This window comes from Panthera uncia, chromosome E1, assembly GCF_023721935.1.
Source record: "Panthera uncia isolate 11264 chromosome E1, Puncia_PCG_1.0, whole genome shotgun sequence".
NCBI lineage: Eukaryota > Metazoa > Chordata > Mammalia > Carnivora > Felidae > Panthera > Panthera uncia.
Window position 1 is genome coordinate 42,790,400 of NC_064814.1, and position 24,087 is coordinate 42,814,486.

The window sequence follows — 24,087 nt, forward strand, 5'->3', positions numbered from 1 at the left end:
GGATGGAACTGGAGAGTGTGATGCTAAGTGAAATAAGCCATACAGAGAAAGACAGATACCATATGGTTTCACTCTTATGTGGATCCTGAGAAACATAACAGAAACCCATGGGGGAGGGGAAGGAAAAAAAAAAAAAAAAGAGGTTAGTGTGGGAGAGAGCCAAAGCATAAGAGACTGTTAAAAACTGAGAACAAATTGAGGGTTGATGGGGGGTGGGAGGGAGGGCAGGGTGGGTGATGGGTATTGAGGAGGGCACCTTTTGGGATGAGCACTGGGTGTTGTATGGAAACCAATTTGACAGTAAATTTCATATATTAAAAAATAAAAAATAAAAAATAAAAAAAAAACAAAAAAAATACAAAGAAAACAGAGCTAAAAAAAAAAAAAAAAAAAGAACACCACAGTGAAGCCATTGCATTCCATAGTTTTAAGCTTTGCTTTGACAGTGAACCCCAAATCAATTATACAAGTAGAACATATCAGGTCACTCTTTCCTACTTACCAGGGAGAATATGATCCTAATTCTAGAAGAATAATCTCCCTTTTAAGGCTTGGGGGGTGGGGTGGATAAGTTAAATGGAAATTCATATTTAAGCTTAAATTTTGAGATTAGTGTCATCAAATTAACAAGCCTAGTAAAAAGGATGGTGAGGAGTGATTCATCTCACCAAAGAGCTTTTTTTGCCTTATTTTGAGATTTCATTATTTGATTCGATTTTCACGATTTGATTTTGGAGCTATTGTATAGACTTTGTGCTTGTCAGGTTCTTGCATCCATCTCCAGATGGGGCAGCCAGGGCAATGAATTTAGGTTACAAGTCATATGCAGTCTGCACAACAAATGGAACGAATTTTAAATGGGTTAAGTTTTCTGGAAGAGTGATGAATTCTTTGGCTTCATTACTTATCAATATAGGAAACAACTTTAATCAGTTGAATTGCCTCCATGCCTTTGTCTTGTGTCTTGCCTATTTCTTGGGTATTTCTTACTAATAAAATCACAGCAAAAAAAAAAAAAAAATTAACGTCAGTACTTAACTTTACAATTCAATTCCATTTTTATTTTTACTTTTATGTAAATACTACATTAAATGTAAAAGATCTTTAAAAGATTGTTTTAAAGTCCATCTCCCTACTTCTACGTTTTCCTTTAAAAAAAATCCATAGTAGTACTGATAAATAGGGATCAAGGAAATGCAAACTATGCAGAACAGAGATTTTTTTTTTTTTTTTTTTTTTTTTTTTTTTTTTTTTTAAGTCCAGTGAAGTCTGACAACATTTCAAAATGCCTATATAATTCCCTCAATACCTGGCTTGGCCAACTCTAATTCTGTTTGAAAAAGTGCTTTTTAAAAAATAATATCTTTGAAGCATGTATAAGTGTGTGTGGGATGGAAAGAATCCATATCTGAATATCTTTATAAAGTAGTTCTTAAAATTTGCAAAGCTATTTACCACTGAGTACGCTGCCACTTATACAATCCCTCTCCTTTCAGCTTGAAAGAAAGCAAAGAAAATGGAAATACGGTAGCATGAAGGAAGGAAAGAGTGAAGATAATGAAGGTAGGTCAGTGAGGGACATTTTTTAATCCCTCTTCTCTTTTCCTCTAATATTTCGGGAAACTTCTCAGCAGCTCACATCTATAAGGAAAATATCCCGCCGAGAAAGGCAAAGAATCAGAAATAGAAGGATGTAGGGGGAACACAGGAAGATGGCTGGGGCAGAGATTGTTGGGGAAAGGAAGCCAAGAGAGGAAGATCTATAATTGGATAAAACCAGGCCTCTGCTATATGGGTCTTCTTTCTATAAAGTTAGAATCAAATTTGATTTATATAGAGGAGTGAAGTAATATGGGGCTAGATGAGTGAGTCCTTTTATCATTGACTAGGCTTTATTCCCTTTAAGATTTTGATGAGGAAATCTTATACAAGGTGAATTTGCTTCTTTACTTACACATCTGAGAGTCACAAGCCACAAAAGGTCAAGTTTACTTGATATGTATTAAAGGCTTTATGTGAAATGAAAAGCTACTCATTTAACTGACCCTTTTCCAATCAGCCTTACTTAGTTTAGACTCAATCTTGGGAAATTATCTGGAGGACTCACAGTCCTGATTGTCACCAGGAAGGGTTGGGGGAGTTCCATTTAAGGCTAACCCAAAGTCTCCAATTACTTCTGGACTAAGGATGACCTTGGTTATAGTCAGGGTGCCAGACCTATATATCCTATAAGCAAGAATTGGACTTATCCTCTTCACAGAGCAAAGTAACCCAGTCATTTGAAACAGAGCTTAAACCAGATAGTTAACTGAGCACTGAAGATGCATTTGTCAGTATCCATCTTCAAAGCAGTTCACGGCCAAGCCACAGTGACTGATGAAATAGGCCAGATTTGCCTGTGGAATGTTATCCTGAATGTTTAGCTGGCAGAGACAGGAAGATGGCAATGAAGCGCAGCAGACGCTGAACACTGACCCATAAAGGAAGGTGTGTGGCTACAGTAGTGTCATAGGAAAAGGAGAAGGTGACAGAACATGTGTAGCAGTTATACCCTTATAATAACATACATACACATTTGAGTAGGTGGAATTTGTTAATGTAAGAAAAATTAAAGGAAATTCATATAGTTTGGAATGGGCCCAAAGTATTGGAATAGAGATAAGGATACACTGAAACAACAGTATACACAGACACACATGCTCACATGTATACATTATTTTTCAGTTTAGTTTCTACATCTTCCTCTCCTGACTCCACAGCAGCACACAGGTTAAAGGGTTCTAGTAGATTCCAGCTACAGAATTCTATGCTATTCAGAAAATATATGGCTAGCAAAACAGCATCCCTGTTTTCTCCTATGTGGTTTATGCATTCATGACAGTGAAACCTTTAGAAGCAAATGGATGTCACAATGATAATAACAAGAAATGATACATGAGACTTTTACAAACTTGATTCTAAACCTAATCCTAACTGACTAGATGGTGGTTTTCATCACCTCCATACACACCCTCGCACATCCAAAATAGTCCAGTTCAGCTGTGTCACAGAGCTAACGTAATATGTCAGGGAGATTTCACAGAAAGAAGTAGTTGGAGGCCATTACAGTCTGGGCACCATAGTCTTTGGGACTGTCTCTCCATGAAGAAGGCCCTTCCATTGTCAGGCTTAGCTGGAAACTCTGACTCAGAGGGGAGAAGGCGAGGCATGACTAGTCAGAACCAGAGGAGAGGTTGTTGGGAAGCCATTTTCCTCTCATTGAAGTGTTTTATATGGCGTTCAAGTGGACGTCCCCATAGGGAATTTCTGTTGGTGTTTCGGGAGTGATACCTTTAATGATACGCTGTTGAGAAGAAAATATGATGTTATAAACATTCTTATAATTTAACAGTATTGCAAAAATATTTCAACCTTAGTATTGAAACATTTAAATAGCATGTTAATGGCATTTAATAGTAAGTTGGAATAGTCTCATTGACTTCCCTTAAGAAAGAAATTCCCAGGGTGCCTGGGTGGCTCAGTTGGTTAAGTGTCTAACTCTTGATATCAGCTCAGGTCATGATCTCATGGTTCATGAGCTGAGTCCCATGTCGGGCTCTGCGCCTGACAGTGTGGAGCCTACTTGAGATTCTGTCTCACCCTTTCTGCCCCTCTGCCACTTTCTCTCTCTCTTCAAAATAAATAAACATTAAATTTTTTTTTAAACAAAGGAATTCCCAATTTGCTCTCAAGTATAGATAAAAATGATATATTCAGGGAGCAACTGGCTGACTCAGTCGGAAAGCATGCAACTCTTGGTCTTGGAATCTTAAGTTTGAGACCCATGTTGGGTATAGAGATCACATACATACATACATACATACATAAAACTTTAAAAAATGACATATTCAGGAACTATAACCGTCTATAAACTAAGAATATCACTGTAACACTAATGGGAGAAAATAATGAGCTTTCAATAGAACCCTCCACTGGCCTATAACATGCTTTTGATGACCTGGGTAAGGGCATCTTTTTCTCTGGACAGAGGAGGCCTGCTGCGGCCACACAGGGCCTGGGGAGCAGAGTGAGTGCTGGCCTCTGTCCCCCAGCTCCCTCACCCCTCAGCCAGCCTCCTTGTGCCCGGCATATACACCCCAGGCATGGTGCACAGTGCCAGCAGTCACTGTAATGGCTGGGCTGTTACTGATTTAATGAATCTACCTGTGAAGGAGTACTGGTTAATTCATACAAGGGTACAGATTATCATAACTAAGTTGAAAAAGATGTGACCACTTAAGTCATTACTCCTAAAGCAAACTCATGTTGACATAGAACTCACTATAGGGAAAAGGTTGAGAGTCTTTAGCTTAGAAACAGCTGAAGTACACAGAAGCTTTAAGACAGATCTAAAATATGTTTGGGCTTGGGTATGAAATATACAGCCCACCTTTTAAAACTTAGCATCAAGGTGACATGAAGCAGCTCAGGGTTGTGAAGAAGGAAAAACAGCACCACTTCAGAGGCTTAGAAAAATCTTTACTGAGTGGCTTAGTAAAATTTTTGATGGCCAAAGTCTGTATGTATAGGAAGTGGGCAAAATTGGATCTGAAAGTAGTTTTTGATTTACGGATTTTAGGTGAAGCTCTGCTTCTCGTCCTTTAGATTTTGGGTTGAAAAAGTATGTAGTCCCCTCTGATCTTTTTTTCTTTTTTGAGTATAGTTGATACACAATGTTACATTAGTTTCAGTCCTTCAATCTTTTTTATTCTTATTTATTTATTGAGAGAGAGAGAGAGAGAGAGAGAGAGAGAGAGAATGCACACAAGCAGGTGAGGGGCAGCGGGAGAGAGAAAGAATCTCAAGAAGGCTCCACATGGAGCCCGACGGGGGTGGGAGCAAGGGGCTCCATCTCAGGACCATGGGATCATGACCTGAGCCCAAATCAAGAGTGGGGCACCTAACTGACTGAGCCAACCAGGCACCCCCCGATTCAATCTTTTTATTTCCTGGTTCTGGGAGTTCTTTAAGGAGCAGGGCCTATAGAATCCAAACAGTTCTAGCCGCACCATTAATGAAATTAATAAAATTATGTATTTTGTGTTTCTAATGACCTTACCATTCAAGCACTGAAATCTCTCACTAGAAATCCCCTTAAAAAGGAGTTGCTCCAGTCCTCATCAGCTACCAGGACGTGTCAAGCCATAGAAAGTGAAGTTTCACAAACCATCCTTCCCCACAGACGAGTATGTAAATCATAACTGATTAAACAGAATTATGTCTTGGTAATTTGGAACTGGACACAGATAATTCTAACTACTCTTTAAAAATTTTTTTTAATTATTGTGAGAGAGAGAGTGCAAGTCGGGTAGAGAGAGAGGGAGGGAAAGAATCCCAAGCAGGCTCTGCACTGTCAGCACAGAACCCAACACGGGGCTCGAACTCACAAACAGTGAGATCATGACCTGAGCTGAGATTGAAGTCTGTTGTTTAACGAACTGAGCCATCCAGGTGCCCCAATAATTCTAACTACCTTAAGTGGAGCTATGTTGTGCAGGGAGAGAAGGTGTATGGTGTATACTAAGGTGCTTGGTAGAATGGTGGAATGAACAGCATTGTAAAGTAGAATTTTGGCTTTTGTATTCTAGTCCCTAGCCACCCATTCTGCTGCCCTTCTGGTTGCTGATATCCCAAAATGCCAGGTCTGCTTTTTGCCATAATTTGGCAGCATTCTAGTTGCTGGACTACCATTGCTCTCAAAACTTGCCAGGCCCTGGCCTTTTACAAGATGATAATCTAAGAAAACGGATCACTATTGACGTCTTCATGAATGCTTACTTATTAGGGGACATCTTCCCAGGATCTTTGTGTAGTTTACTGGAGGTTTTTACAACAATGACCTAATCTAGTTGAATGACTCCAAACTTGAGACTTCCAGGATGCAGGTGCATATGCTGTCCTCCAAATTCCAGGTGAACAAGTGGTAGACTTTCCACATAAAGTCCAACTTTTGATCTGCCTAGGGTCCTAAAGAGTTAAGAAATTTACCTTTCTCTTAGTCTTTTTTTTTTTTTTCTTAACTATACCAAAATTGCATATGAGGCCTCCCTTATAGGTAGAATGTTATGGACCAAGGTATTTTGGTAGCATAATGAGATAATATACATGAAGACGCTTTGAAAAATATACAATCTTATATAAACTGTAAGGTTCTATGATTAAAATTAATTTTATCATTTTTTTTAAGTAGGCTCCACCCCTACATGGGGCTTGAACTCACAACCCTGAGATCAAGTCACAACCCTGAGATCAAGAGTCAGATGCTCTACCAACTGAGCCTCCCAGGTGTCCCTAAAATTTTAGAGCACATTATTCATTACTGTATTAATATTACTATAATGGTAAGTTGTTTTTACTCTAATGCCTTAAGCTAAAACTACTACATCCTTATTTAGTGATGATTTTCAAAATAGCACTCGTCATACTGCTGTTAGAAAAATGGCCATGGACATTTTCCACCATCATCTCTACTTAAAATTCACATACTGCTTCAGACATGACAGATCTGATGTCCATGCTCAATGGCAAGCAGAAGGCAGAGGAGTCATCTGATGAGTATAGAATGCTATACACACCTCAAGCTGTGTGCTGTGGCGCATGCAAATAACCAGCTCACTCTTTTGCCACTGTATCTGAGGCTTATGGAGATGCCTTTTAAGGTGACAGAGGCAGCCGTCACAGGTCTACACCATGGTGTAGGTGAGCTTCATGTGGTGGACTCATCTCTTTCGAACAGAGCATAACAAGAAGACCCTTTTCTCCCAAAACGATTTAACTACTCTGAACACACACACTAGCACCTACCTCTTTAAATGTCCCTGGAGTGATGATCAGCCGATACGTTATATATGTGGGGATGCAGATAAAAGACGAGGTTCCTATGCAGTAACCCAGGACGATACTCCACTGAGGATAATTATATTGGAAAAGTCGTAGCTGTGGTGGGCTCATCAAAAAACTGCAAATGATGAACTAAAACAGAAATACCAAAAAACATTCAAAATCTTAACAATATCCGTGCAGACAGGGACAGTTCTGATACCATGAACACCAAATGCTAAGGCTGAGATCCTCTTGGGAAATTCCCCAGATGTGATCTATCCTGCACTGAGCTCTGACACATGGGATCCACAAATTTCTGTGCCTAAGCAGCAACAATAAAACAGGTGCTTCTATTGATTTTCCTTTCCACCCCCCACCTTAACCCTTAGAGCAGGGACACCAAGCCTCAGAAAGTTGTTTCTGGGGGAATTACAGCAACCCCTTCAGGGCAAAGGGGAAGAGACCAGCATCTACTAAGAGTGGTTTGGGGCCTGTCCTCCCAGACAGTGAAGACTAAACTGGATGACCTCTCCACGGCTCCTGCCAGTCCTAAGGCTTCATACTTCTCTGCTTTATTCTCTTTTCCTCCTTCATTTCTCAGCTGTGATTATTTTTGGTCAGATGGAAGTTAGCTTTGTCCAGGAGAGATACTAAGGTTCTCAAGTCCTGTAGAGGACTTGGGCTCCTGGGTACACGTTCCTACTTTTCCCTTTTCTTGAGCTCTCTGCTTTCTGCATTGAGCACCTCAGCCTGGGGTTTCAACAAGGATGGCTTGAGGCATCTGAACAGTGGGTGCCCACCTGCCCCAGGCCCTCATCGCGAAAGGAATGGAAGGAAAAAGTAGCTTAATATACTTTTTACTTGAAAACTCAGTGAAAATTTCTCCCAAGAAAAGTTCTACAGTGTGTTCCCAACACTCCGTTTATAAGTTTTCTTATTTCAGTTTGGTTTCCAGAGAGAGCGTAAATATCAGTTTTTGCCCAGTAACCACTGGGCCGAAATCGTTATTGCTCTTGATTTAATTTTATTTTATTACTTCATAGTCATAAAGAAGACAGTAATGTAAATTGTTTGTGTGGTTAAACATCTATTTGTATCTTTTTTTCTTTGTCTGCAGGTAATAAAATGGGAAGCTGTTAAACACATATCCATCTTTCCAACAGTGTTGTCCTAAGTCCAGGAGGAAGCTTTCAAAACAGGAGCCTGGCCAATTACAAACCTTTCTCTGGACTTACTCTCCTCACCCCAGACCCAGCTACTAAGGAAGCCAGTTTTGGAACATGGAAAGATGGATTGGATGCAGTTAGGAGCCCTGATCTCATCTTGATGTCAGGTGTGTGAAATCCAGCACAGTTCAGAGGGGCCTCAAGCTCTTGGGGCAGAGCCAGTAAATGTTGCTCCAGACACACCTTTGCAGGGCCCTCTCTCCTTGCTCATATATAATATTTTCTCTTTTTGTAACTTGGTCTCAGTGAAAAAGAATATTTTTAGTAAGCTACTCATTGTTTACTGAAAGCAGCCTTAAAAAACCCAGGGCAAGGGCTCTGTTAAGTAAACCCAGAAGTGGAAGACAGACTTGCCTCCTCTTAATTGGGCACTGGAGCACTTGCCTTTAGAGGAAGTGAGTAAAGCAAACATCACAGGAATTATGAGTGATGTGCCTGAACACAGATCTGTGCAGGGGTTCTGCTGGGCACAGAAACTCACTGACTGTACACCAAGTATTCACCCAGTCTGTTAGACGACCAGAGGTTCAGAGAAATTAAAAGTACTAAGAACCCAGAGCCAGGACTAGGGTGGAACATGTGAGGCACTCACCTTGGGCACAACATGTAAGTAAATTTTAGCAATCAAGAAATAATACTATGGTGCAATAGTTTAAATAGACAAGATCTGACAGGGCCAGATTAGGGTAGGGTGGGTGAAGTGAGACATGCAAGCACAGGGTCAGATCTTGTGTTTATTTAAAATGAAATCTGTTGATTAGGGACTTTTTTTTTTTTTAATGTTTATTCATGAGAGGGAGAGAGACAGAGCATGAGCCGGAGAGGGGCAGAGAGAGGGAGACACAGAATCTGAAGCAGGTTCCAGACTCTGAGCTGTCAACACAGAGCCCCAACGCGGGGCTCAAACTCACAAACTGTGAGATAATGACCTGAGCTGAAGTCAGATGCTTAACCGACTGAGCCATCCAGGTACCCCAAATGGAGACTTTTTTTGCATTAATTTTGTTTTTTTAGAAAATATTACATTAAAATGGTCTTTATCTTGATTACTGAGTTTTTCGGCACCTCCCCCGCTGAATTTTATGCCTGTGGTGAGTGCCTCACTTGCCTCTCCCAAATCTCAGCTCTGGACATCATCTCCTCACTGTGTAGGAAATACTAAAGTAAACAAACAGACATGGCTTCTTCCCTCAAGGAAATAATGCAATGTCTCCAATTGCTTTGAAAAACAAATGAAAGGATTTAAGTAGATTATCTAAAAGCATTGGTAATAATATAAATTAATAATCCACTTATGTCAGAGTTTATGCTTCTAGTAATGGCAGGCTAGGTGGTTCATGCCAACACCCTCACTGAAAACAACTGAAACTTCTGACTTAAAAAAAAAGAAATATATATATATATGTTTTTAATCTACCAAAAAGCACCAGTGAGCTGATAAGGTAATAAGGAACTACCAGGCCAAGATCTAGGGGAACATACCAGAGCCGCTGGGCCCTGAGAATTATCTGCTGCCTGGGACAATAGTTGGCTTTGGTTTTTAGAAAACTTCAGGGTGCAGGGGAATGGAAGTCAAGAAGGGATCCTGGGATAGAGAGAGACACAGGCAGCATCACAGAGGCAAGAATGAACATTCATCTTCTATGTTACTGTCCAGATGTATGGGTATAAAATGCCAAACAAAGGACTGCCCAGAGAAAGTCAAAAGAGAATACAAAATGGTTTTTTGTTTTGTTTTTGTTTTTAAAGACAGGAAGTAACAGCTATATGCCAAAGGCAGAGATGTCCCAGACACTCCTAACAAGCTGGAGCTGGATGGAAGGACCAGTCCAACAAACTTTCTTGGCTCTAAAAGATTTTAAAATTTCCTCCAAAATAAAGTTACAGATAAATGAAAGAACTGGAGCGTAATTTGTGCTGATGTGCACAGAGTCACTTTACCCCACACTACCTCAGAGCACACTGGGGATGTCAGCAGGGCACTTATCCTCCTTTGAGCAAGTTACCTCCTTCAGAGGGATGCCAGGAGGAAAAGCAGAGGCACGTGCTATAAGGAAGGAGTGAGTGCTGAATGCATCCTGGCAAGTAGGTAACCCTTGGAACTGAATGTTCTCACCCAGGTCCTTTAGCAATAAATGTATTCTACTTCTGACTCAGGTCCATGCTTGAGGACTTGCAGGGGTATTTTTAAGAAAATGAGCCACCTGGGTGGCTCAATGGGTTAAGCGTCTGACTTTGGCTCAGGTCCTGATCTCACAGGTTCGTGGGTTTGAGCCCCACATCAGGCTCTGTGCTGATGGCTCAGGGCCTGGAGCCTGCTTCAGGTTCTGTGTCTCCCTCTCTCTGTGTCCCTCCCCCGCTCGCATTCAGTCTCAATCTCTCTCTCTCTCTCTCTCTCTCTCTCTCAAAAATACATAAACATTGAAAAAAAAAATGAATACAAAATTACAAGGACCCCTCCCAGGACCTTCAAGAGCAGCTCAGTAAATCTTTCCCAGGTCTTGAACAGGTCTTACTTGTCATGTGACCTGGGACCCTTTAAGGCTTCAATTTCCTTAAATGTAAAATGGGGCATTAGAACTATTACTACTTCATAGAATTGCTGTAAGGATTAATAGAGCAATGGGTGTAAGTTTAGCACAAAGTCTGGCCTGGCACTTAATGTTCAATAAATGTTATTTATCATTATCACTGAGTTGGGGAATGATATAATACATGCAGCAGGGACCGAAGCCCAGACTCCTCTACAGTGTTAGAAGTCAGAAAAGGGGGCGGGGAAGTGTGGGGAGCACAGTGACTGGGAGGGGGCATCAGAGGGGCTTCTAGAGTGCTGGTTGTGTTTTTGTTAGCACAGTTTTGGCTACAAAAGTGTGCTCCATTATAAAATTTCAATGAGATGTACATTTAAGATTGGCACACTTTTCCATGTATCTGTTACACTTCAATAAAATTTACTTTTTATAAGTGTTTGAGTGGGCCATTCTTCAGGGCCAGAAGGAGAGGGAAATGACAACTCACCAGGAGAAACAGAGGGCTGATGGCTACCCAGCAGATCTTCCAAAACCATCCAGGGCTGAAGCCAAGCATTTCTTTCACATCACTGCAGAACTGAGTGATGCCTAAAATCACCCAAAAGAAAAAGAGATTGACTGAGGGAGGACATAGGCTGTTCTGTCCCTTGATTCTCAGAGACAGTAGCAGCTCTGGAATTTCTCCACAGCAGGAGCTCAGGGGCACCCATCTAGTCTGAAAGTGGGACAGAGGACTTGTCATAAAACTGCATTTGATAGCAAGCAACTTTCTTTCTACACAGAGTGGGAGTGGGAGGATAGGTGGACATTTGGGGGGGACCTAAAACCCCCCCCACTGGTGCCTCCCCACTTGGGACCCACACTGCTTTTCTAAGATCTCAGCATATATTTGATTTTACTGTAGAAAAGAATTTTCTAGGAGGGGCGCCTGGGTGGCTCAGTTGGTTAAATGTCCCACCTTGGCTCAGGTCGTGATCTCACGGTTTGTGAGTTTGAGCCGCCCCTCATCGGGCTCTGTGGTCTCAGTTCAGAGCCTGGGGTCTGCTTCAGTTTTTGTGTCTCCCTCTCTCTCTGCCCCTCCCCCACTCATGCTCTGTCTCTGTCTCTCAAAAAATGAATAAATGGTAAAAAAAAAAAAAAAAAAATTCTAGGAATTGTGAACCCATTTGACAGAGGCTGACTTCAACCCTTTGTTGGAAACTTCCAAGAGAAAATTTTAACCACGTATTGCCCATCTCCTATGCCAGATCAAGAGCAAGGTTCTTCCATAAAAAGTATGTGAAAGTGAGTATTGGTAAGACATCGAGAGGGGCAAGGCAGTTGCTTCCCTGAGAGACCCAGCAATACCTGGGGCAGGTCTACTGCAATTCACATACTCTGAATCACTGAGGAGGTAGGGAGGGCTTCTGTTTTAAAAACTGGCCTCATGTTTAAAAACTGGGCTGGAAATTTGGGGCCTCCCCTTCTTCATATTATGTGTAACAACAAACATGCCAAAGCTGTTTTGTTACCATAGAAATTAGAGGGAAAAGTCAATACATTTTCAGAATAAAATAATCATTTCTTAATTTTATAAAGATGAAGAGTGGTATCTCTGAACCTGGTTTCCTTCATGTCAACTCCTAGGTTACCCCCACCCCCACCCATGGATTCTTAGAACCCATGTTAGCCCACTCTCTGTGCTCCTGCTAGTTTCACCCTTATCAGAATCCATCCCAGGATCAGAGGGGGTGAAGTGGGGATTTCACCAAGGCAGATAATACAAACAGGAACATTCTTGCCTCTTCTCTGGAAAATAATCTCTTGAACTCTATCTCAGGGCTTTGCAGGGAGCTCTTGCTTGCAAAATTTAAACTTGGGGCTACTCTATAAAACAGTGGGATATTGTATACTCTACAAATGCACTCACTATGCACTAGTCCATTGTTCAATTCTTAGACACAATCAGTATTTGAAGCCTCCACTATGGATGAGCTATATGGAACTGCTTCAGCCTGTCTCCACTGGGTGAACATTTACACTCAGAAGGAAAAAAAAAAAAAAATCCTCCCAAGAGTAGGGGGAATCAGTGTGGAGGAAATGGTGACCTGTTTCTGAAGAAGGCACTCCACTGAGGTTATTTTACAGACCCACTGGGAGGTGACGTACCCTGCCCTGACTTTCTTCAATGAAATCAGCCCTTCTCTACTCTGGTGGCTGCAGGCTGGTGTAGATCATGAGTGTGGAAGGAAGCATCTTACCGTAAAACCAATAGACAGCAACTGCTTCTATAAGTACAACGGTGAGCACTGCAGGGCCTGTGGCATATTCCTCCAGCAGCTTTACCACGTACGCCCCTCCCTGGAAACGACATCATGATCCTGAGTGCGGGCCCTCTGAGGCACTACCTTCTCTTTACGATTAAAGCCAAAAGCAGCTTCTTAACTTAGGATAATTCTAGAAAAGTCCCACCTTGGACCTAATATAAATATCCCAGAGCCTGCCTCTTGGACTGACCCTCACTGTATGGGCCAGATTTCATCCCATCAGACGCCTCTTCCTGTCCTATGGAGCACTCTCTCCTTGTTTTTTATCCCACTAAGTTTTAAGAGACAAACTCAAGAGAGCCCCTGGATCTTTTTTTCAACTTTCTTCAATTTACTGAATACCTACTGTGTACTCTACCCTAAAGAATCCTCGTCCCTCAGGGCGCCTGGGTGGCAAGTGACCAACTCTTGATTTTGGCTCAGGTCATGGTCTCACGGTTCATGAATTTGAGCCTGAGGTCACTGCCACTGACAGTGCAGAGCCTACTTGGAATTCTCCCTCTCTTTCTCTCTCTCTCTGCCCCTCCCATGGACTCACTCTCTCTCTCTAAGTAAAATAAATTTTTAAAAAACCTAAAAAAAAAAGAATCTTGGTCCCTGAAGACTGAACCTGGGAGAGTTTGTAATACCAGACCCACTGAACACAGTGGCCATGGGTTTGCCTTCTATCTTAACTCACAAATCCTTTGGATCCTCCTCAGGGCCCCACCACCCTGACAAAGCTACCAGAGCCACTGGGGTCATAGCTTGAAGATTCAGATCTTCAAAATCTGCCTTATGTCGGGAGGACACAAGCCTAGGATGCCTGTGGGCCCTGATTACATTTTACAATATGTGCTTCAGCTACAAAAAAGAAAAAAAAAATCATAGGAGAGAGGGTCTGACTTCCTCACCACTGCAAATTCCCTGGAGGAGACAGGGTGACATGACAAACATGAGATGCCAGCCTTCAGATATTCTGCATATGAGGACATCACGGCAATAATCCCATGAAAGCAGCCCTAAAGACTGGAAGAACAAATCTTAGTTTTTCTCCAGATACCCTGCCAAGCCTGAAATCTAAATTGGGTCTAATGTAAAATGCTAAGACCTCCAGATACCATGCACAGATTCTACAAACAGATGCTGCCAGAAACAACTTTTCTTCTTATCCTTGGTGACATTTTAACAGCAGTGACAACCCCTCTTACTTTAGCCCCAAAGCCAGGGCACCATGTGGGGTGGAAGGAAAGGAATAGCTTCTTGTGCTGTTCCACTGCCCCGGGGTAGGCTGGCTCACAGCTGAGGGCCGTGGTACTCACAAAAGTCAGGGTGACGAGGGATCCGAAGAAGCAGGTAATGACCACGCCAAGCACAAACCACTCTCGGCGCTCGGACCAGATGTGCGGAAACTCATCTATCACAGCTGTGATCACCCCCTCCAAGCCTGCAAACTGAAAGGGACACACAAGCAGTCACAGGGGAAGCTCAGGACAAGTCTGTCACCTTTGAGGACAGTGAACAGGAGGGAGTGACCGTCAAGCTGGTCATGACCAGTTCCCCACCATACACCAGACCTCACTGGAAATATATTACCCTGTTTCACAATCTCATTTAGAACCCAACCCTAATGACATCAAGGAAAGAAAATATAGGGCCTGGACAGGACTTCTTTATGTGATGTCTCTTGGGGTAGACGCTGGTTGCACCAGAAAGGCCAACTCAAAGCTGAGACTCATTCCACCCTAATGAGTACAAGGTGCTGAGCCGAATGTGGGGCAGCAGGGTACTGAGACAAAAGAGTGACCTTGCTCTCACCTTAAATACTGCCATCTGGTTAAGGGACGGTGCCCAGTAATAACAGGTCACATATGCTGAGCCCTGGCCTGTGCAGACACCTTACCCTCATTAGCCCATTATGACCCTCTAACACACTAGAGGGCCGTGAGCACCAGCAGTGAGGACTGAACAGGGGCTGAGAAAGCACCGGGAGGGAGCAGCCAAGACCGCCTGGGGTGGCCAGGATGTGAGGGGTGGGGGATAGGTGCAGCTCCCCCTCCCTCCTGCTCCCCTTCCCCCCTCCCCTTCCTCCCGCTCCCCATTCCCCTCCTCCTGTTCCTCTTCCTCCTCCTTAGAGCCAGGTTTCCCTCTCCATCCACTCACGGTGCTGTCCAGGCCCAGTGTGATTAGCATCAGGAAGAAGATGATGGCAAAGAATGTGGACGCTGGCATGTTGGCTATGGCTTCTGCATATGTGATGAAGAGGAGGCTGGGGCCTGAGATAGAGAGGAAGAGAGGAGGAGGTAGTCCCTGGGACCTGCTCTGCAAAGATGTCTCAGGGGAAAACTCAGCCATACCAGCAATTATAATTCTTTTTTTATTTTTTATGTTTGTTTATTTCAAGAGAGAGAGGGGAAGGAGCAGAGAGAAGGAGAGACAGAATCTCAAGAAGGCTCTGAACCACCAGTGCAGAGCCTGATGTGGGGCTTGAACTCAAAACTGCGAGATCATGACCCAAGATCAAGAGGCGGACGCTTAACGGACTGAGCCACACAGGCGCCCCAACAATTACAATTCTTGTCACAAGACCTTACATGTGAATTAGGCTTGGACACCCACCAAATACTTCCTCACACTCCACACCAGCTCACCAACCCATGCTGACATCCTGGGAGGCAGGCAGGGAATAGTATCCATCTTGGAAAGTGTGAACTCTCAACTAATGTGGGGAATGGAAACAAACCCAAGACCCTAAGACTAACAAAACTGCACACAAGAGTAAGTTTCCACCATATAACAACTCAGAGCTTTTTTCAGGGCCAGGACTGATATCTCTAACATTTCACAACATTTAGCTCTCTCTGATCGCTTTAGCTCCAAAACAGTCGGAGACGTGAAACTGAAGAGTCATAGAAGCTTTGGAATAAAGGCCTCCCGCTATTTTAAAGTCCCTTTTGATAGTGTGAGGGACTTGTCCTCAACCTCTCACGAGCTAGATAGGGGTGCCTTAGTTTGGGGTACAGGCATGATCAGAACTATGCATCAGGCCAGAGACAGAAGCATGTTGGCAAGCATGTTGGGATTCCATCCAGGAGATCCCACTGCCACTTTTTCAATATCTGTCACTCCTTTTCCATGAAAGCCTCATAATACAATAGAGTGACTGTGTCATCTACATTTTATTTTTCTCCAAGGGGAAATTCTAAGGATCATTTGCTTACTAGACTTGTACCCATCACTGGACCCAAACCTACTGGTTTAAAAAGCCCTCAGCTAAGTCATATTTCAAGCCTATGTGTGTTGAAGGCCCCAGAACTGGGTGCCAGGGGAGCTACCCCATCCCCACCAGGGTGGAGTACATGGGAGGCAATAAGTTTCCCTAAAACTTTGGAAAAATTTTAAAGGAACACTTAGAAATAATTTAAAAGTTAGATATTTGTAAAGATCCATGGAGCAGCCAAGCAGTTCAGTGAAGAGTAAGGGACGTAAATGGAACCCACATTCCCACCTGCATCTTTAGCCACCTCAGACACCTCTTCGTTCCTCATCTCTGCCATATACCCGAGCACCGTGAAGATGACAAATCCGGAAACGAAGCTCGTCATGCAGTTCACCCCACTGGTCACCAGGGCATCTCTGGAGCAGAAAACCCAAATGAACCTCAGTTCACCAAGCAGAGGGTCTAAAGAGCATCTGTCACCAGCCAAGGCAAGGACGAGCAGGCTGAGTTCACAGGGACCTCAGGCCAATCCTGGTGTCCCCTCCGCCCCTCCCAGGCCCAGCTTCTCAGACGGGAAGGTGGCTCGAAGCACAAGCTGCCGTTACCACCATGCACAGCATGGCAGAGCAGCAGGTCAGGACTGGTTTGAAGAGATGGTGCTGTTGTGAACGGGAATAACACAGACCTTTTTATTTCAAACAAGAATTGCTCGGAAACAGGGCCTGGATTGGAGTGGGAGCCAGGAGGGGGCCTTGGCCTCACATTTGTGAAGCCCTCAGATTCAGACTTTTGAAATTATGTGCAAATGAGGTTACAAGAGTGTCACAGAGATATCCTGACACTTTTAAATTAAAAAAAAATTTTTAACACTTACTTACTTTTGAGAGACATAGAGCCCCAGTGGGGGAGGGGCAGAGAGAGACGGAGACACAGAATCCAGAGCCCCGACTTGGGGCTCAAACTCACAAACCATGAGCCAAAGTCAGATGCCACTGAGGTGCCCCAATATCTTGACACTTTTAAAAGAACACCTCATCATACAACTTCAGGCAGGGGTCCCAATGCAATGCCACATTGCTTAGGGTACTTGTGAATTCCTTTTTAAGAATAAAAGAATTCATTAATTATCTTATGAACAAGCACAATTAGAGTGCTGGACACTGCCATCTGTGGTGGAACATTAAAAAAAAAGTTAACTCTAAAGATGATGAGTGGGGGCGCCTGGGTGGCTCAGTCAGTTGAGCATCTGACTCTTGGTTTTGGCTCAGGTCATGATCTCACAGTTTGTGGGATGGAGCCCTGTGTCAGGCTCTGCACTGACAGCATGGAGCCTGCTTGGGATTCTCTCTCCCTCTCACTCTACTCCCCTGCTCATCTCTCTCTCTCTCAAAAAAAGTAAATAAACATTAAAAAATAAATAAATAAAGATGATGAGTGATACTGAAATCATAATTGGTACAACACTCACTGTTTAGTCCAAATTTCTGATTTTGCCCCCAAAATTATGGCATTTTGTATTGGTCAAAATAGTCCAATCATCATACTTTTGTGCATATGTACATAAGGAAATTATCACATTACAACTGTTGTTCAACACATTAATAAGTGAAATCTAAATATTTAATATATGTTGCAATTTTTGTAAACCTGCTTTGGCATTTCTTTATTTTTTTTTGATATACAGAGACTTAAAAAACGGAAGTGGCCTGGGGCTCCTCTCAATCTCTGAATGGTCTGGGTGAGGCTTCGACCCCAGGGGGTGCTCTGGCCACAAGGGAACTGGTCAGGGATCTGTGACACACCTGAGCCCAGCCAGGCTTGAAGCCATTAGTTCTATCCCCTTCCTCCTGGCCAGCTGACTTATGCTCACCCCACTTTCAGGCTTTACTTGGGGTGGGGGGCAGATACTCACTGATAACAGTTGTTGTTGAATTTGTTGTAGCTAGCGAAAGCTAGTAAGACCCCAAAGCCAGGACCAAGAGAGAAGAAGATCTGTGCGGCAGCATCCACCCACACCTGGAAGGCAGCAGAGGTGGGGGTGAGGGCTGGGCCCCGGGCCTGTACTCTGGCCTCCAGCTGGCTACGTGCAAAGTGAAAACCCAGCTCTCAAAGCTCATGCCAGGGATGACCACATACCAAGTGCCAACAAATGTGGTTTCTCCTCCTAACATTGAAGCACAAACCAATCTACTGGTCTCAACTCTATTTTTCATGCTTCTATTTCTGACTTAAAGCACAACTGCAGACTTGCCATTGAACCCAAATTTCAATAGTTGTCCCTACTCGGGGGGACTAGCTTCAGTTAGTAAAATGACAGACAGGGGCACATCGTTTTCCTCATGATCTTACCCCTGTCTCCAGGAGTTTCTGCCAGTTGGGTTTCAAGTAGAAGAGAATACCCCTCCAGGCTCCGGGGAGGGTGGCGCCTCTTACCAGCAGGACTGAAAGGATGATGTAAGGGAAGGTGGCTGTCACCCACACCACCTGTAAAGAAAGGGGTAGAAACACAGGTTGTCAGCATGTGGTTGTTTGTATCTTTTATTCTCGAAAATCTCCAAGGAAGGAGATGTACCTCTTCTTTTCTGTAACTATAGAAGGCAGGGTGGCGTTGCAGAAATATCAGCAGCTTTAGAATCAGTCAGTGATCTGATTCACAGCTTGCCAATACTACCACAAACCCACTTCCCAGCCGTCATATGGGAAAACACCTAGCAAAAGATGATAAAGTAGCCAGTGTACATAAAGCACTGATCATGGCTCATCATGGGTTTTCAATAAATTATTGTCACTATTAATAATTGTGACACTACCAGTGGGTTAAAAGAATTTTTTAAAAATCACATAATGGTTCCTGGGATTGGCCCGTTTCTGGAAATTTTTTTAACACATATCCGGTAAAGAGAAACTGAGCATCATAAATTGTGTTTGGTGTTGAAGGAAACATTGTCCCTCTGTCTATAGCGGTCCAGGCTACTGAGTTCTGAGTTTGAACCCTCTGGAGCCCCTTGGCAGGCCTGGGTCAGCAGCCAGAGTCCTCCTCACCTTGCCAGACGTTTTGACACCTTTCCAGATGCTGAAGTAGATCACAGTGAAGATCAGCATGATGCAGAGAGCGAGCTGCCAGCTGATGCCCCCCAGGTCCTGAAGTCCCTTAGACCGATGGATCTGCAGGATGTGGCGCCTGGAGACAGCGAGAAAGAAAGGCCCATGAAACGGCCTGAGCAGTAAGCTGAGGATACCACCTGCAACACCTCCAGGGGGGTCCAGAGAAGAAACAGACACCACGCTGCAAGGACCAAGCAGTCGCTAGGCCTCAGGAAGCGCTGGGTCTGCGGGTCCTGATGGACAGGGCAGTACATTCAGCCCACAGACCCTAGAAGAGCACGCAGCTCCCAAGGCAGACTTCCAGGCTGGGGCAGCATCTGTATGTGTGGGTAGCATCTTCTCCACCCCAAAATTACTCTCTCCTGGGCCACAGCTGCCTGAAATTCCAGCATTAAAGAATACTACCCACCCCAGGCATCTTCTTCCAAAGGATAGATTCCACTTGTGAAGTGAACACATGAAACCAGAAACCCTGGATGGTTTTAAACTATTGAAGCAACGGGAGGCTCTGATTCCATGACAACAGAATGAGAGCAGGGCCCAGGAGGAAGGGCGGTTTTGACACAGGCGAGTAAGTTTGTAATGTGAATGAAGGAATCACCCTGGGCACATTGGGACCGCCTGGCCTGGCACATCAGGAAGGAGGGGGCAGGGTTGCTTGGGTCTGTTATATGTCCGACTCTTGGTTTCGGCTCAGGTCATGATCTCACAGTGGAGCCCACATCGGGCTCTGTGCTGAGTGTGCATTCTGTCTCTCTCACTCTCCCTCTGCCCCTCCCCTGTGCTCACTTTCTCTCTCTCTCTCTCTCTCTCAAAATAAATAAATAGGGGTGCCTGGGTAGCTCAGTCTATTTTGTGTCCGACTCTTGGTTTCCTCTCAGGTCATGATCTCATGGCTCATTGGTTCAAGCCCCAAGTCAGACTCTGTGCTGACAGCGTGGAGCCTGCTTGGGATTCTCTGTCTCCCTCTCTATCTGCCCCTCCCCTGCTCTCTCTCTCCCCCTCTCTCTTTCAAAATAAACATTTAAAAATCAACAAACATTTAAAAAAGCGTTTAAAAAAAGCAAAAAAAAGAAAGGAGGGGGATATCACAAAGGGCCAGATTAGGGAGCACTCAAAGCAGAGTCTCCCAGCTCCAAACCTGCCAGGGGCGCCCTGCCACTCCCTCACTTACATTTACTCACCCCGCCCTAAGAGCTTCATCCCTCAGAAATCTGTCAGGAAAGAGGTGAAGCGCCCCTGGCCCCTGCCTCCCTCCTAAGAGGCCAACCCCCAGGGGTGTGGCCTGCTTCTAACAGACCACCCCCTCACTTACATGCACTTACGTGTAAAATTCTTCTGCAGGGGACGTTGAGTGGAGCGTCCAGGTGACGTTGTCCTCGGAGAAGTAGTTGGTGCAGTTGCCAGTGTTCCAGGAGTTCTTGCAGCTGGTCCAGGGCAGCTGGTCCGTGAAGGAGGAGATGAGGTAGTAGAGCGCCCAGGCCATGATGGTGTTGTAGTAGGAAGCGATGTAGAAGGCAATGATGCAGATGGCATACCCGATCCCTGGGAGAGACGGGAAGGGAGGCCAAGTCTCAAGGACAGCCCAACGGTGAAAGATGGCCCCGGGTCACCGGAGGGCCCTGCGGCTCAGGTGAGGGAGAAAGGTGGGGCTGCCATTCACTTCATTCCCCAAGACTCTGGGAGGCCGCAGAAAGGTGGCAATGTGGTAAATTCCTTAGATGTTTTTTGCAAGATTATACATTTTAGAAACTAGGTGCGTGTGCTGTTAATGCTTTAAACGTTTTTTTTCTATTTCGTTTGCCTGAAAAAATATTTTTATTTCAGTGTAGTTGACACACAATGTTACATTAGTTTCAGATGTACAACAGAATGACTGGACAAGTCTGTATGTTATACTGTGCCCAGCACAAGTGTAGCTGCCGCCTGTCACCACACGACGCGATTACAGCACCGTTGCCTGTACTCCCTATGCTGTGCCTTTTATCCCTGTGACTTACTCTTTCTGTAACTGGAAGCCTGTATCTCCCACTCCCCTTCACCCATTTGGCCCATCCCCCCACCCCCTTTCCTTCTGGCAACCATCAGTTTATTCTCTTTACTTACAGGTCTGTTAGGTTTACTTTTGTTTATTTATAAGTTTACTTTTATTTATTGATAAGTAAAATGTTTACTTTACTTTTATTATTTTTTTAAGTTTATTTTTTTTAGTAATCTCTACATCCAATGTGGGGCTGGAACTCATGACCCCGAGATCAAGTGTCACATGCTCCACCAGACACCCAGGTTTACTTTTTTTATATAACATTTTTGAAAGTTTATTTATTTATTTTGAGAGAGAGAGCGCGCACGTGAGCAGGGGAGGGGCAGAGAGAGAGGGTGAGAGAGAGAATCCCAAGCAGGTTCCACATAGAGAGCCCCATGTGGGGCTCAAACTCACGAACCATGAGATCACAACCTGAGCCGAAACCAAGAGTCACTTAACTGACTGAGTCACCCAGGTGACCCCTCCAGGTATACTTTTAATTGCCATTTATTGTTTCCCTTTAACAATCTCATACCACTTAAATAGTCAAAAACTTCATTACTCAACTTATCTCCCAGAGATACCTGAAGGCCTAATTGATTCCAGAAGAGGGTCCCTAGCTTCCATATGTGGACAGAAATCACCTCTGCCCTGCAGGACCCACTCATACACCCACCCACTTAAGCCTTCCAGTTACCTTTGAAAATTGGGCAGATTTTCCTCCATATCGAAATGCATCCGTTTCGGTGGTATTGGCCTAGTGCGAGCTCCATGTAGAAGAGCGGGATCCCCCCAAAAACAGCCATGATGGTGTAGGGTAGGAGGAACGCTCCTGCGACAGATGAAAGACAATTTTATTCCCTGCCCACGTCCCTCCCAGGACAGCCCTACTGACTGGGCTCACACCAAGATTCACAGGGCCACCTGAGGCTCGAGTGTCATGAAGCCACGGTGTGCCGAGGGACCTCACATTGTGCCCCCCCCGCTCTTAGTGCTCTACCAGAGCGCCACAGTGAACGGGGGTTTCAGGGAGTGCACGAAGGAGGCAGAGAGTGCGTGGAAAGGAAGCTGGACTTGGGACTCAACAGACCAGGTCCCAGAATTAGTCCCACTTCTAACCACCGGGAGGACCCTGAGCCACCTCTCCCCTCTGAACCTTTATTTTCCCTCCCCTATAAAAATGACAGAGTCGAGGGGTGCCTGGGTGGCTCAGTCAGTTGAGAGTCCGATTTCGGCTCAGGTCATGATGTCACGGTTTGTGAGTTTGAGCCCCGTATCGGACTCTGTGCTGACAGCTCAGAGCCTGGAGCCTGCTTCAGATTCTGTGTCTCCCTCTCTCTGCCCCACCTCCATTCACACTCTCTCTGTGTGTGTCTCTCTTTCTCAAAAGTAAATAAAAACATTAAAAAAAATTTTTTTTAAATGACAGGGTTCAGGTGGGCTGAGCTTCCCCAATCCAGCCACACGTAATAATCACCGGTGAGCTTAAGAACACACACCCACCATCCCCCTGAAGCAGAAATTCCAGATATGGTGTAAGACAAAAACTCTTAAGCTGCTCAAGTGATTCTGATGCAGCTGGTACACAGAGCGGAGTTCGAGACCCTTGGGACAGAACACCCATGACAACCCGTACAACAGTGGCAACAATCACCAAATTAGTATTTTTGTTCATCCGTACGTACTATCCCTGGCTCCAGATACTTGCTATTGATATTTGGTTGTAATTCCATAATTCTGCTGTGCCGGAATGCTCCCCTCCGGGCCACCTTTGCAGATGTGGCTGAAAAGGGTAGTTCGTCACAGAATGAGGAAGTGTGGGGTTGTTGTGTCACTGGAGATGCTGGTGTATCTTGGTTCTCATGGCTGACGCAGAATGTGGAAAACCTAGGTGGCGACTGCTCACCTGCAGCCTGAGTTTTAGCCCACAGGGTGGGTCAGCGGTGATTTTCCCTGATAATGTTCTCTCCCGTAAAGTGCTCTGAACTCAGAAACCTGAAGTCAGTGCAACTCAGAAAGGTCCCACCTGACTTAGAATCATGCTGGGTAAATCTGGCTTGAGAATAAGAACCACGTTGTGTTCTCAGGATGGCATCTGTCCAGCTTTATAGTGGGGAATTGATGTAGAAGAAACGTCACCAGTGACCCAACCCCTTATATAAAGCTCAGGCTAAAGGTGAGCCCTTGCAGGCTGGAGATAAGGTGACTCCAACTTCTGCTCCTCCCAGGCAGGGGGTGCTGGCCTTCCCCAGCCCCCACCCCACCCCTCACCCCTGAACTGCCTTTGCAGCTGCAAGGACCAAGGTCCTTAAAAAATGTGGCAAATCCTGGCCACTCTGCATCAGGCCATCGGAAATGAGGAAGGACACTAATGAATTCTCCCCCAAACCTTGTTTTAGCTGCCCTACCAAATCAGAGTCCAGAGCTTCTGTCAAAATAAAGATTGACTGATTTGACCTCCATTTCTCGTCCTTTTCCCACTTTGATAGCAAGTCCATTGTCAACACAGAGGCCCCATACCTACTCACTCTTCTCCACTCTCCTCTTTGGGGCTCCCATATCCATGCCTCCAGTCAGCTACTGGTTTTGATAATCTACAAGTTAACTGCTCTGAAGGTAGAAGGAGGAATAAGAAGTAGTCTCTAGCCTCAAAAATGCAGCACAAAAATGTAGACATATCCATGTATGATTTAGGTTAGCAGCAATGCCATGCTGTGGCTGGGTTCAGCTCTAGATCATGCTCAGATTCTAACTCCAGACTCTGGACCTGGGCTGACACCCTTCTCTGACCCGGGAGGGCCTGGGACCCTGGAGCCACTTCCCAACGTTTCCT

General features: G+C 44.5%; 1 protein-coding gene across 3 annotated transcripts in view; it reads right to left on the reverse strand.

The window, feature by feature from the left end:
- Nucleotides 1-397: 397 nt before the first annotated feature.
- Nucleotides 398-24,087, reverse strand: part of SLC6A4 (solute carrier family 6 member 4) — a 45,865-nt gene continuing 22,175 nt past the window's right edge. For all 3 annotated transcript variants that reach the window (XM_049637961.1, XM_049637959.1, XM_049637958.1), the window contains 12 exons: nt 21,952-22,086; nt 20,554-20,773; nt 19,166-19,304; nt 18,473-18,607; nt 18,036-18,139; nt 16,412-16,539; nt 15,067-15,179; nt 14,226-14,357; nt 12,859-12,958; nt 11,106-11,206; nt 6,844-7,011; nt 398-3,343 (listed from right to left, as the gene is read on the reverse strand). In XM_049637961.1, coding sequence (XP_049493918.1) covers nt 3,269-3,343; nt 6,844-7,011; nt 11,106-11,206; nt 12,859-12,958; nt 14,226-14,357; nt 15,067-15,179; nt 16,412-16,539; nt 18,036-18,139; nt 18,473-18,607; nt 19,166-19,304; nt 20,554-20,773; nt 21,952-22,086 — 1,550 coding nt within the window. In that variant the 3' untranslated portion in view covers nt 398-3,268. The remainder of the gene's footprint in view (nt 3,344-6,843; nt 7,012-11,105; nt 11,207-12,858; nt 12,959-14,225; nt 14,358-15,066; nt 15,180-16,411; nt 16,540-18,035; nt 18,140-18,472; nt 18,608-19,165; nt 19,305-20,553; nt 20,774-21,951; nt 22,087-24,087) is intronic.